Source organism: Hyperolius riggenbachi, chromosome 4, assembly GCF_040937935.1.
Source record: "Hyperolius riggenbachi isolate aHypRig1 chromosome 4, aHypRig1.pri, whole genome shotgun sequence".
NCBI classification, from domain to species: Eukaryota; Metazoa; Chordata; class Amphibia; order Anura; family Hyperoliidae; genus Hyperolius; species Hyperolius riggenbachi.
In genome coordinates, this window is record NC_090649.1 from 113121502 (window position 1) to 113134165 (window position 12664).

Consider the following 12664-nt stretch of genomic DNA (forward strand, 5'->3'; position numbering starts at 1 on the left):
TCGATCACTGTGATCGAATCTGCTGTGAAATCATTGCGCAAATGCTGACAGAGCGATCGATTTCCATCCAAAATCAATCGATCCGTCCGTGCGGAAGATTTTGCTCGATCACCGGCGGGCCGGGAGTGCGTCGATAGCGGCGTTCGAATGCCCGACGACCGGCGCAATACAGCGGCAATACATTACCTGCTCCGGCCGGCGCGACTCACCCAGTCTCCGCTGTTTTTTTCTCCGCGCTGGTCTCCAGGTCCGGCTGGCTTGGCTTCACTGAACTTCCTGTCCCGATTAAAGCGCGCATGCGCGGTACTGCCACGCCGGCCGCCGTGATGACGGGAGGCGGCTGGCGTGTGACGTCAGCCGCGTGATACGCGGAAGGAGCAGCCCGACACTCGGGCGAGTGTCGCCCGGGCTGCGGCCGGTCAGCCATTCCGGAGCGGGGAGTAGGAGAGGAGCCAGGACTCCGTCGTGGGACCTCCCGACCAGCACTGGGCTGGAAAAAGCCCCGGGTGAGTACAACTTTTATTTTTTAGATGAGCTCGGAGTCCCTTTAACCCTTAGAACAGCTATACATTTACAGGAAACACTTGAGACTAAAGTCATCGTTTAGGCCTGCCGGGGACTGCATCCCCAGTCTATCGATCCACCAAGACTCACGCCTAAGGAGTTCATTCACATGATCCCTGCCTTCCCGCCTCTGTACCACCTCCAAAACTTGCCACCGTAACTAGTGCTGGGGATACACGGTACGTTTCTGTACTGTGTATCGAGCAGCTGATCCGGCCAGCTGATAATATTCAACTGGTCCGATCACGCTGCTCGACCCCCGCCCACTCGATCCCCGCCGGCGGACAATGGCAGGGAATCGAGCGGCTGATAAGGAGCGCCGGCGGGGACGAGCGGTAATCAATCCGCGCACAGGCGCGGACGAGCGGGGACGTGGCGGGGACGCGACTGGGGTCGATCCGGCGACCCGTGTATTCCCAGCATTATATAGCAGATACATGATCCTATTTACCTGGAGATGCCTTGCTCCCAGACAATTCAATAGATATAGCCAAATCCCTCCTCCAGGAGCTGTGTGGTCCAGCAGAAAGGAGTCAGACCATTGTCTTTTGGTAAACATGAGCAGATAAGGACAAGTCTGCTAACAGACAGTAGAACAATAGAAACTCCACCTGACTCCAGCAAGCTAAAATCAACACAAGAAAATATACAGATCACTGCAAGCACTCTATGCAGGGAAAACAATACATTTTGCAAGAACAATAAATAGCAAACATCACAGGGATCTTGCTTAACCACTTAAGCTTTCAATCGTTTTCACTTTATGCATCCGAGCAATGTTCACCTCCCATTCATTCGCCTATAATTTTATCACTACTTATCACAATGAACTGATCTATATCTTGTTTTTTCCGCCACCAATTAGGCTTTCTTTGGGGGGTACATTTTGCTAAGAGCTACCTTACTGTAAATGCATTTTAACAGTAAGAATAAGAAAAAAAACTGAAAAAATTCATTATTTCTCAGTTTTCGGCCATTATAGTTTTAAAATAATACATGCCTCCATAATTAAAACCCATGTATTGTAATTGCCCATTTGTCACGGTTATTTCACCATTTAAATTATGTCCCTATCACAATGTATGGCGACAATATTTTATTTGGAAATAAAAGAGCATTTTTTTCCGTTTTGCATCCATCACTATTTACAAGCTTATAAAAAAAAAAAATAGAAATATTTCATCTTTACATAGATATTTAAATAGTTTAGACCCTTAGGTAAATATTTATGTTTTGTTTTTTTTATTGTAATGTTTTTGGTTTTTTTTATTAAACATTTTATGTGGGTATTTTTGGGAGGGTGGGAAGCAAATAGTGTATTATTTAGGGAAATATTTGTGTAGTGTAATTTTTTTTTACTTTTTGATGTAGTTTTAACTTTTTTGCCACAAGATGTCAACCTTGAGTTTGTTTACATGACGTCACTCTAAGCGTACAATGTACGCTTAGAGGGACATAGAGTCAGAAAAAGCGAAGCTTCTGAGAGAAGCTGTCGCTTTTTGTGCGGGGGAGAGGAATCAGTGATCGGGCACCATAGCCCGATTTATTGATTCTTGGGCTACCGAATCCGTGGCCGGGAGTGCGCGTGCGCGATCGGCCGCGGGGGCGAGCGGGAGCGCGCATGTCCTCCTTGACGTTTTTATACGTCAAGGAGGACAAAGTGGTTAATATCGATCTCACCCATGTAGCTGTCAGCCTTCAGCAATATTAAGAGAATGTCTGGTCAATATACAAATATACAATCAATGTTTCAATCTGAGTAATGATCAACTATGTAATTGTTTCAATATCTTTTCATTAAATTAGATGTTTAGATTTAGTCTAATGTTCTCACCTATTGAGAAAATCCAGCCACCTTTAAAGTTTTAGCTTCCTGTCCCATTTAATGTGTACCCGAGCCAAAGCTTGGGTACAACATGAGATACTTACCTAAAGAGAGAGAACCCTCAGGATCCTATTAAGGCTTCCCTCGGTGTTCTGATGTTCCCCGTCCCTAAGCACGGCCCTCCAGAAGATTAGTGACAAGGCATTGTTGCTAATCATATTGGGGTCAAGCACCTTTTCTTCCTTCAACATGGCTGCACAGTAGCGGCACGAGCACGCCTGTGTATGTGCAGTAAGCCGGAGCCACAAGCTCTGTGCTATTGTGCATGCACAGTGGCTACTGCAAGTCCTTGCCCTTGACAGATGAGGAGTGCGGCCCTGATGTGAAGGGGGGTGCGCTCAATGACAGAGGACATAGGACCACCGAGCGAAGCCTCAATAGGATCCGGAGGCTTCCCTCTCTTCAGGTTAATATATTATTTTGTACTTGAGTTTCAGCTCGGGATCACTTTAATGGCTGTCAACTTGTGAACCTCAATTTTTTTCTAATTTTAAACATCCTTGCATATAAATGAATATTTGCACAATTTTTGTGAGCAAAAAACATTATACAAAACCCTTTAATTTTGTTCATCTGTATTCATAACTAAAAGTTTAGAGTTATGAAAATGCATGCATTATTCCAAAAACACTTTTTTCTTAATTTTTAATATGTCATAGATGAAATTGGGTTGTTCTTAGTAGGTTATTATTATTATTATTATTACAGATTGGTGGTGAGGTGAGAATAAAAAGAAAACATGATAAAAGGATTGAAGGTTTCCATATTTCTATTGTCTGTGACAACTATTGGATTTCTAGTTAAATATGTACTTAAAAGCAGCAATGTTGCTTACTTTTCCTATTCCATTGAAGAGAATACAGGGCATGACAGTAAAACAACATGTACTGTAGCTCAAGACAAAGTTATTGAAACATCTTCAGAACAAATCCATTCTACTAAACGTACATTGGAAGACGTTCTGAGCCATGGGGATAACATCATATTTCTGGAGACCACTGACAGGATGCAATTACCATCCCTTGTTTTATGTGCAATCGAGTCTGCAGCACGAGCCTACCCTGACCGACACGTGGTCTTTCTCATGAAGGGTTTAACCCACGCAAACTCAGAAGATGATGGGAAAATGGCACTGAGACATTACCCAACAATCTCACATTTCAACAATATCCATATCTACCCTCTGATAATGGAACAACTCTTCAGTGACACACCTCTTCTATCCTGGTACATGAAGGTAAGATTTTCCAGAGTTAAAGTGCACTAGCAAATGTCTACAGCAAGATAAATATTAACATGTACACTACATTTAGAATTTTCTGTTCCCTGCTGCCTTTGTCTCAACTGTACATACATGAATATGTACCTAAAAGAAAGATGATATCCCACCTATCCCACTATTCTTCCAGAAGAGAATTGTGAAGTCAGGCACTGGTGTTGGAAAAGATGGCCTGGGTCACAGTTTCCACTATCATTTATTCTGAAGGTGTTTTGTCAGGTGTACAGTGCACTACTTTGTGTATTGGTGTACTGTCATGTTGGACCAGAGTCCAATAGTGCTGTAGATTCCAATGGTGATGTTGTACTTTACACGACTGCATCCAACACTTTTAATTGCACATGTAAGACTCAAATGCAGCTGTTTGGGCATAAACCCCATTCCATGAAGCTCTCTATGTAATGTGCTCTGTGATTTTACTGTAAGGAACTTAACTCAATGGCGTTCCAATGACGATCTGGCTTTTCTGAGAGCCAGCTCTATCAATCCCCCCCCCCCCCCGTAGTATGAGTGAGGATGTTATTTATTTCTATTTTGGCATCTCCTATTGCTTTTCAAAAATATAATGAGGGAAGAGTCTGGTTCACCACTTCTAGTCTCTCAAGTTTTCCCAAGCCAAGTTTCTTTGTTTTTTAAGTTGTGATTTTTTTTTTTTTAAATCAAGAACTCTCTCATAGGGTTTGAGAGCTATTCATATAATTTCAGTAGTCACTGTAGTATTGTCATATCTTTAATTACCTGGGGCTTCCTCCAGCCCCTAGTGGTCACTCTGTCCCTCACCGCACCTCTAGTCTTCTCTCTGTTCCTGCTGGCAGGCTCTGCAGGATTGTCAACCTCCAGACACCCAGTATGCTGGCAGGGTCTGCAGGATCACCGACCCCCAGAGGTGCAGTATGCTCCGGATGACATGGGCACATGTGCAGAAGGCGCCGACCCACTGGGGGTCAGCGATCCTGCGGAGCCTGCCAGTGGGAACGGAGAAAATATGGGAGGTGTAGCAAGGGACAGAGTGACCACTAGGGGCTGGAAGAAGCCCCAGGTATGTAAAGATAGTTTATTTAATTTGCCTCGTATGTCCTTTAAAGAACATTAAGGAAAAACATTTCTTAAACATTAGTGTGAGATTAATTTCCTGATCAGTGGGAGGAACTCCCAAATAGTTGATGCCGCTGTAAAGATCTAGGAAAGGTTAAGATTTCCACAGAGACATAATTAGTGGGGAGCATAGAAACCTATGGCAAAAAGGTACAAAACATCAAAATACTGTATAAGTCAGCTTAGGAACAGTAATGTAAACTAATATGGGTCAGCACGGTGGCATAGTAGTCAGCGTAGTGGTTAGCGCTCTGTGGGTTTCCTCTGGGCACTCTGGTTTCCACCCACATCCCAAAAACACATAGATAAGTGAATTGGCTTCCCCTAAATTGGCCCTAGAATATGATACATACATACACTACACGATACATACATAGACATATGACTCTGGTAGGGACTAGACAGGGCCGGCCTTAGGTTTCACAGCGCCCTGAGTGAACCTGATTTTTGTGCCCCCCTTCATCCTCTTCACGCATGCGCGCACACACACGCACTCACACACACAAGCCCATATGCAATTCACCTTTTCTCCTGAGATATCTCCTAGGACAGTGGTTAGCAACATTTTTGACGTTGTGACACATCATGCCAAATGCTCAGATCTTTGTAACACGTCACATATGTATAATAGGAAAAACATTATTAAGAACCACGAATGGATGGAAAGAGTGCATTATCCTGAATACACTTAAAAATGAAGGCTAGAACCTTTCAGGAATATTAATAAAAACAATCAGTGGGACAGTTACCTGCCCCCTCCCCCTCCCCATTTAGAATGATTGCACAGCACCGATAATTTGCACCACACGTTATAGCCGCAGTGGGCCCCCCCCCAAAAAAAACAACCCCCGATCTCATGTGTAGGTGCCCTTAATATAGGTTGCCAAGCATAGGTGCCCCCAGTATAGTCAGTTGAAGGTCTCCATCGCCCCCATAGGTAGCCAGGTGTAGGTGCCTACAGTATAGGTAGCCAGGTGTTGGTGCCCTCAGTAAAGGCAGCCAGCTATAGGTGCCCCTAGTATAGGAAATCAGATGTAGGTGCTCTCAGTATAGGTAAACAGCTATTAGGCGCCCCCTTGGAAGCCGGCGCCCTGAGCGACCGCTCTGTTCGCACAGGTCAAAGGCCGGCTATGGGACTAGATTGTGAGCCCCTCTGAGGGACAGTCAAGTGACAAGACAATATACTCTGTACAGCGCTGCGTAATATGTCAGCGCTATATAAGTACTTAAATAAATAAATAATAAATACATATGAAAAAATTTGTACCTAGGTTTAGATATCATCTAGAACATCTGTAATCAATCAGAGCAGTTAGAGCAGCCATATATTGAGTAGGGAATCCCAAAGCAAATACAGACGTCATTATTGTTCTGTATCATTGGCCATTTAGACTGTTAGTTAAGCAAATATCAGTCCTAATAGATGGAGGGTATTGAGAACCGTAATAAGTAAGTGTTAAGGAGATTATAAATGCTATGCTGTGAAAAAGTTGATTTAGACAAAACACAGAACATTTGAATCATGCTTTTTTCCTGGCGGACTCAAAGCACTTCAGGGCTGCAGCCAGCCACTAAAGGCACGATCCACGGCTGACCAGGATCATCTAGGACCTTGCCAAAAGACTCCTTACTGTTTTACATACTAGCTCGAGTCAGGATTCGAACCCTGACCGAGGGCTGAAACCCTACATCAAAGGCTACAGCTTTACCAGTTCCCTATCCAGCTGACCCATTTAAAATGAAAGCCTCCTAACAAACTCAGCATGGGTTATAAGGAACATCTTATTAATTATAAGGCTGGATATCACATAGCCAGGCATTCAACCTAGAAGAACACTAAGTAACTTGTGATTGCAGCCCTATAATGTCACCTAGTGGCCAGAACTATGAAGTGTCTCTAGCTAGATATACAGTATAAATCCCAATCATGTCAGTAAAGAGGCTGGATCTACCAATCATACATGTGCTTGTTTACTGAAAAATGGTAGAGCCAGGAATTCTATACACAATTCTAATTTTTATAAACTGCTCTTAAAGGGAGTCTGAAGCAGAGCCGGGACAAGATCCTCCAGCACCCAAGGCTGATACACCAAAGTGCGTACCTCCATCCCTTCCCCCCGAGCCATCAAACACTGATTGCTATTAGACTAAGAGGCACCACAGGGCCCACAACCTCCCCAACCCCTTAATCTCTAGTTATCTGGCTTGCAGTCACTGCCAAGTATCCCCTTTTCTTATTTCTTTCTGCTTCAAACACAATTAGGAATGACAGCTGAATGAATTATGCGCCCCCTCCTACACTGCGCCCTGAGGCTGGAGCCTCTCCAGCCTATGCCTCGGCCCGGCCCTGGTCTGAAGCCTTAATTAAAAAATAAAAAAAAAGATATTCACCTAAGGAAAGGGAAGGCTTTGGGTCCTATAGGGCTTTCCCATTCCTCTTACGGTCCCCTCATTCCAGAGCTGGCTCACCCATTTAAATCCCCCACCGAGGGAGGTTTTCAGAAGTCTTTGGGAGCCCAAGTGCCTCTCCGGACTGAGCATGTGCAGTACGGAGTGGCCTGTCTTTGGGAGCACTCGGGACCGTAATAGGAAGAACGGGAAGGCTCTTTAGGACCCAGAGCCTTCCTTCTTCTTATGTGAGTATCTGTTTTTTTGTTTTTTTCCCTGCTTCAGACTAACTTTAAATAGAAATAGCATACAGGAGGTACTTTCATGATACATGCTCATTGCTCATGCTTATGGCTAGTCCTGGGGCGTATTATGATATTTTTTAACATTAGACGATACAAAATAAATGACAGCAGATTTACTTACCGGGGGCTTTCTCCAGCCCCTAGAAGCCTCAGTGTCCCTCACTGTAGTTCCGCTGTCAGACACTCTTCTGGGGTCCCTACCATAGCAGCCGCCGACCGAAGCATGTGCCACTTGCGGTTGCGCTCCAGTGGCCGGGAGCATTCTGAGCAGGCACAGTATGCAGTAGCACTGCATCTGTACAGACTGCTCCTCACCACAGGAGCGGTGAGTGCATGTACAGTACACTACAGAGAGGACCCCAGAAGAGTGTCTGACAGCGGGAATGGGGTGTCTGCCATTGCAAGCAGACATAGTACAAGTTATATGTGATGATGTCACCAGATGATGTGGGGTACTTGTACTTTATTAAAATCAGGGTTGGACTTTAAAGAAAATCAGCACAGAGGGACAGACAGCAGAGTAGAAGAAAGTGCACACTAAGGGCCTGATTCACAAAGCGGTGCTAACAGTTAGCACCGTGGTGAAAAGCCCTTTATAACGCCTAAACTCTGTTTAGGCATGATAAGTTTAGGTGTGATAAGTTTAGGTGTGATAAGTTTAGGCATGATGGGCTCGATTCACAAAGCGGTGCAAAGTGTTAGCACCATGGTGAAAAGGCCCTTATCACGCCTAAAGTCACTTTAGGCATGATAAGAAGAAACTCGCGCGAAGTTGCCGCGCGTACGCGCGTAAGTGCGCGCGCAACACCCGACGCTTCGCGCGAAGCTCCCATTAAGCCCTATGGGACTTTGCGCGCGCTCTTACGCGCGTACGCGCGAACGCGCTTACGCGCGGTAACTTCGCGCGAAGAGCAGGAAAAATCGGTGATAACTCAGTGGTGAAAAGGTCATCACGCCTAAAGTCTTTTAGGCGTGATAACTGGGTTAGCACCGCTTTGTGAATCGAGGCCGATAAGTTTAGGTGTGATAAGTTTTTAGGCGTGATAAGTTTAAGCACCAACTGGGTTAGCACCGCAGTGCACAGCTGATCAAAAGTTTTGCGCTAGCAAAGTCTGGTGCACTTTGCATAGAGTTTAATGGCGCTGCTTTCCGTACGTGACTTTGCGCGCATAATAAACTTATCTAAACTTAGCATGCCTAAACTTATCACACCTAAACTTATCATGCCTAAACTTATCATGCCTAAACTTATCGGGCCTGATTCACAAAGTGGTGCTAACAGTTAGCAACCTGGTGAAAAGCCCTTTATCATGCCTAAACTCAGTTTAGGCATGATAAGTTTAGGTGTGATAAGTTTAGGTGTGATAAGTTTAGGCATGATAAGTTTAGGTGTGATAAGTTTAGGCATGATAAGTTTAACCACTTGCCGACCGCACGCTTATACCGTGCGTCGGCAAAGTGGCAGCTGCAGGACCAGCGACGCAGTACTGCGTCGCCGGCTGCAGCCTAATTAACGAGCGATCGCGCGGCTACCCTTGTGACTTCAGCCCGCCGGCCAATCAGCAGCGCCGGCGGGCTGTACTTTTTCAAATTAGCCAATGCAATGAGTATAATACAGTTTGTTTACGTAACAAACTGTATTATACTGCCTGCCTCCCGCTGGTGGTCACACTTAGCGATCGACCACCAGCGAGGAGAGCAGGCACAGTAAGAGTGCACACACACACATCTTAGGAGCCCCACAGACCCCCCGATCACCCGCAGCACCCATCAGACACCCCCGCAGATCAGACCTAACCACCCCCCATATCACCCATCAATAAATCCCTGTCACCACCTGTCACTTCTATCCATCAGAGCAGACCCCCATCCCCCCTTAGGGGTATCTGATCACCCCCCACACCTCCAGATCTCCCCCCGACCCCCCCCCCCCCCCCCACTGTATACTGAACCTATCTATCTCCCCTGCATCTGTCTATCTCCCCAGCGATCAGCTGCCAATCACCTATCAGTCACCTGTCAATCATCCCTTGTCACCACCTGTCACTGCCCCCCATTAGATCAGACCCCCAACTGCCCCTTAGGGGCTTCTGATCACCCACCCACCCTTTCAGATCCCACCGAGACACCCCCCCTGATCACATCAGCAGTCCATTGTTTACATCTGGTTTTCCCTGTAAACACACACTTATTACCTGTCAATAACCCATCTATCACCCCCTGTCACCACCTGTCACTCCTATCCATCAGATTAGACCCCCAACTACCCCTTAGGGGTATCTGATCACCCCCCACCCCTTCCGATCCTCCCCACACCGTCCTAGTTCATTGATTGCGTATATTCTCCCCCCTGCCACTGTGTATCGTATCTCCTGTCTGTAAGGCTTGATTGTGCTTTGTTTGGCTACAATTGTCTCAATTGCACTGTGATTGGCATCGATTGTCGTTTGATTGGCTTCGATTGTCACGTAATTTGTTTTCGATTGTCGCGTGATTGGCTTCAATTGCCCGTAATTGGTTTTGATTTTGCCAATTGCCCACTGATTGGCTGTTTTGCCCTGTGATTAGCATCGATTGTCGTGTGATTGGCTTCAATTGTCACGTAATTGGTTGTTGATTGTCGCGTTATTGGATTCAATTGGTCCGTGATTGGCTTTGATTGCGCCGATTGCTGTAATTGTGTTGTAATTGTCTCGTGATTGTTTTTGATTATTTGTGATTGCTCTCTGATCCCCAACCCCCCCCCCCCCCCCCTCACCATCACTATCCTAGTGATCTAAAAACTTTTTTAGTATCACTAGTGGTAACAAACAGTTAGGCCAGTTAGCTAAGCAAAAGGGTTGTTAGTGTCAGTTAGTGCTCAGCCCACTGCACCACAGTCACTAATTAGCGTCATCACTGTCGCTAATCAGCATTGGTACTATATAGTATCTGTAAGTGATTATTAGTGATCACAGTCAGATCTATATTAGGGTCTCTAGGATCCACAAAAAAACGCAGTGTTTGCCCGATCAGACCTGATCGTTCGCCTGCACTGCGTTCAGCCTGCCCCACCGCAGTGACAGAAATTTCTTTTTTCTGATCACTGCAAAAAACACTGTACACAAGCTGTGGCACTGTAAACATCAGTTTTGATTTTTTTTATCTAAACTCAGTGACCACAGCTTTCTACCTCTCAAGTATTCCCTTTCGCTAGGTAGGTGCTCTTTTCCTGGGTAGTCTCAGAGGAATACCTCCTAAATTTAGCAGGCCACCATGGCAAAAAAGAGGTTTTCCAATGAAGACATCTACAGGTACATGGACCAGTCGGATGAGGATGATTGGGTCGACTTATTCGACGAATCTTCGGGTTCAGAGTACAATCCTGTAGACAGCAGTGGCTCTCTGACCGATAGTTCCGATGACGAGGTTGAGGTCCCGGCTAGAGCCAGGCGTACCACACCCCGTGTCACTGGACTGCAGGTGGCGGAAGATCAGTCTCAAGGGCAGCAGAGTGGCGCTGATCTGATTTTTCTTGGTGAGGCATGCACCAGCAGCGCAGCATCTCCTGGACCTATCAACACCAGTACTTCCGCAGAAGACCCTGATGAAGTGGCGGACACCATCCTGGAAGTAGAAACTGGTTCGGTGGTACGTGAATTAAGATCCGATCCGCAGCCACCAAGTAGACGGGCCCGTACTCCCATTGGTTTTCCAGAGGTGCTGGCAAACCCTGATTGGCATTCCCCTGATCCCGCCACACCCATACTGCCCCCTTTCACCGCCCAGTCTGGAGTCCAGGTGGAGACAGTTGAACTAGGATCGGCCCTAGACTTTTTTGAACTGTTCCTCACCCAGGATCTCCTTGACTTAATTGTGGCTGAGACCAACCTATATGCCACACAATTTATAACCGCCCATCCGAACAGCTGCCACGCCCAGCCTTTTCGGTGGAAACCACTCCAAGTTTCCGAACTTTAAATTTTTTTGGGCCTTTTCCTCAACATGGGTATTACTAAAAAAAATGTATTGCGCTCTTATTGGTCTACACGCCACATACATAACATGCCCGTGTTCTCTGCTGCCATGTCCAGGACGCGATTTGAGATCATCCTGCGCTTCCTGCATTTCAATGACAACGACACCTGTCATGAAAGAGACCACCCAGCTTATGACCGGCTCCACAAAATTCGGCCCCTCATAGACCACCTGTCATCCACATTTGCAGATGCTTATACCCCTGAACAGAACATCTGTGTAGATGAGTCCCTCGTACATTTTACCGGGCGCCTTGGCATCAAACAGTACATCCCAAGCAAGCGCGCCCGGTATGGGGTGAAACTGTATAAGCTCTGTGATAGGGCCACAGGCTATACATCTCGTTTTAGGGTCTATGAGGGAAAAGACTCAAAATTGGAGCCGGTCGGATGTCCTGACTACCTGGGGAGCAGTGGAAAGATTGTGTGGGACTTGGTGTCACCCTTGTTCCAGAAGGGGTACCATCTTTATGTGGACAACTTTTACACAAGTGTGGCCCTCTTTCAGCACTTAAAGTTAGAAGGAATCCGATGCTGTGGCACCGTGCGGCCTAGTCGCCGGGGCTTCCCCCAACGGCTCGTTAACACCAGACTTCAACGGGGGAGAGGGCCGCCTTGTGTACCGATGACTTGCTCTCGGTGAAATGGAAGGACAAGAGGGACGTTTACCTTCTGTCTACCATTCACACAGACACGACAGTACAAATTACACGGGCAACAGAGGTCATTGAAAAGCCCCTCGCCGTCCACAGCTATAATGCCAACATGGGAGGGGTGGACTTCAATGACCAAATGTTAGGGCCCTATTTAATTTCCCGGAAAACCAGACGCTGGTATAAGAAAGTGTCTGTGTATTTAATTCAATTGGCGATGTACAACAGCTTTGTTCTCTACAGTAAGGCTGGGAGAACTGGATCTTTCCTTCAATTCCAGGAAGACATTGTTTCGGCACTCCTCTATCCAGAAGGTGCCAGAGCCCAACCCCCAAATGCAACTAGCCGGCTGCATGGAAGGCATTACGCCTACCCGATTCCCAGTACCCCAACTCAACGCAACCCCAGAAAAAGATGTCGTGTCTGCAGCAAGGCTGGAATAAGGCGTGACACCCCCGTTTACTGTCCCCGCTGTCCTG

The 12664-nt window shown here is 46.3% G+C and overlaps 1 protein-coding gene across 1 annotated transcript in view; it reads left to right on the forward strand.

The window, feature by feature from the left end:
- Nucleotides 1-3188: 3188 nt before the first annotated feature.
- Nucleotides 3189-12664, forward strand: part of LOC137570468 (alpha-1,4-N-acetylglucosaminyltransferase-like) — a 29518-nt gene continuing 20042 nt past the window's right edge. The window contains exon 1 of the mRNA XM_068279137.1: nt 3189-3686. Within this exon, the coding sequence (XP_068135238.1) occupies nt 3189-3686 (498 nt within the window). The remainder of the gene's footprint in view (nt 3687-12664) is intronic.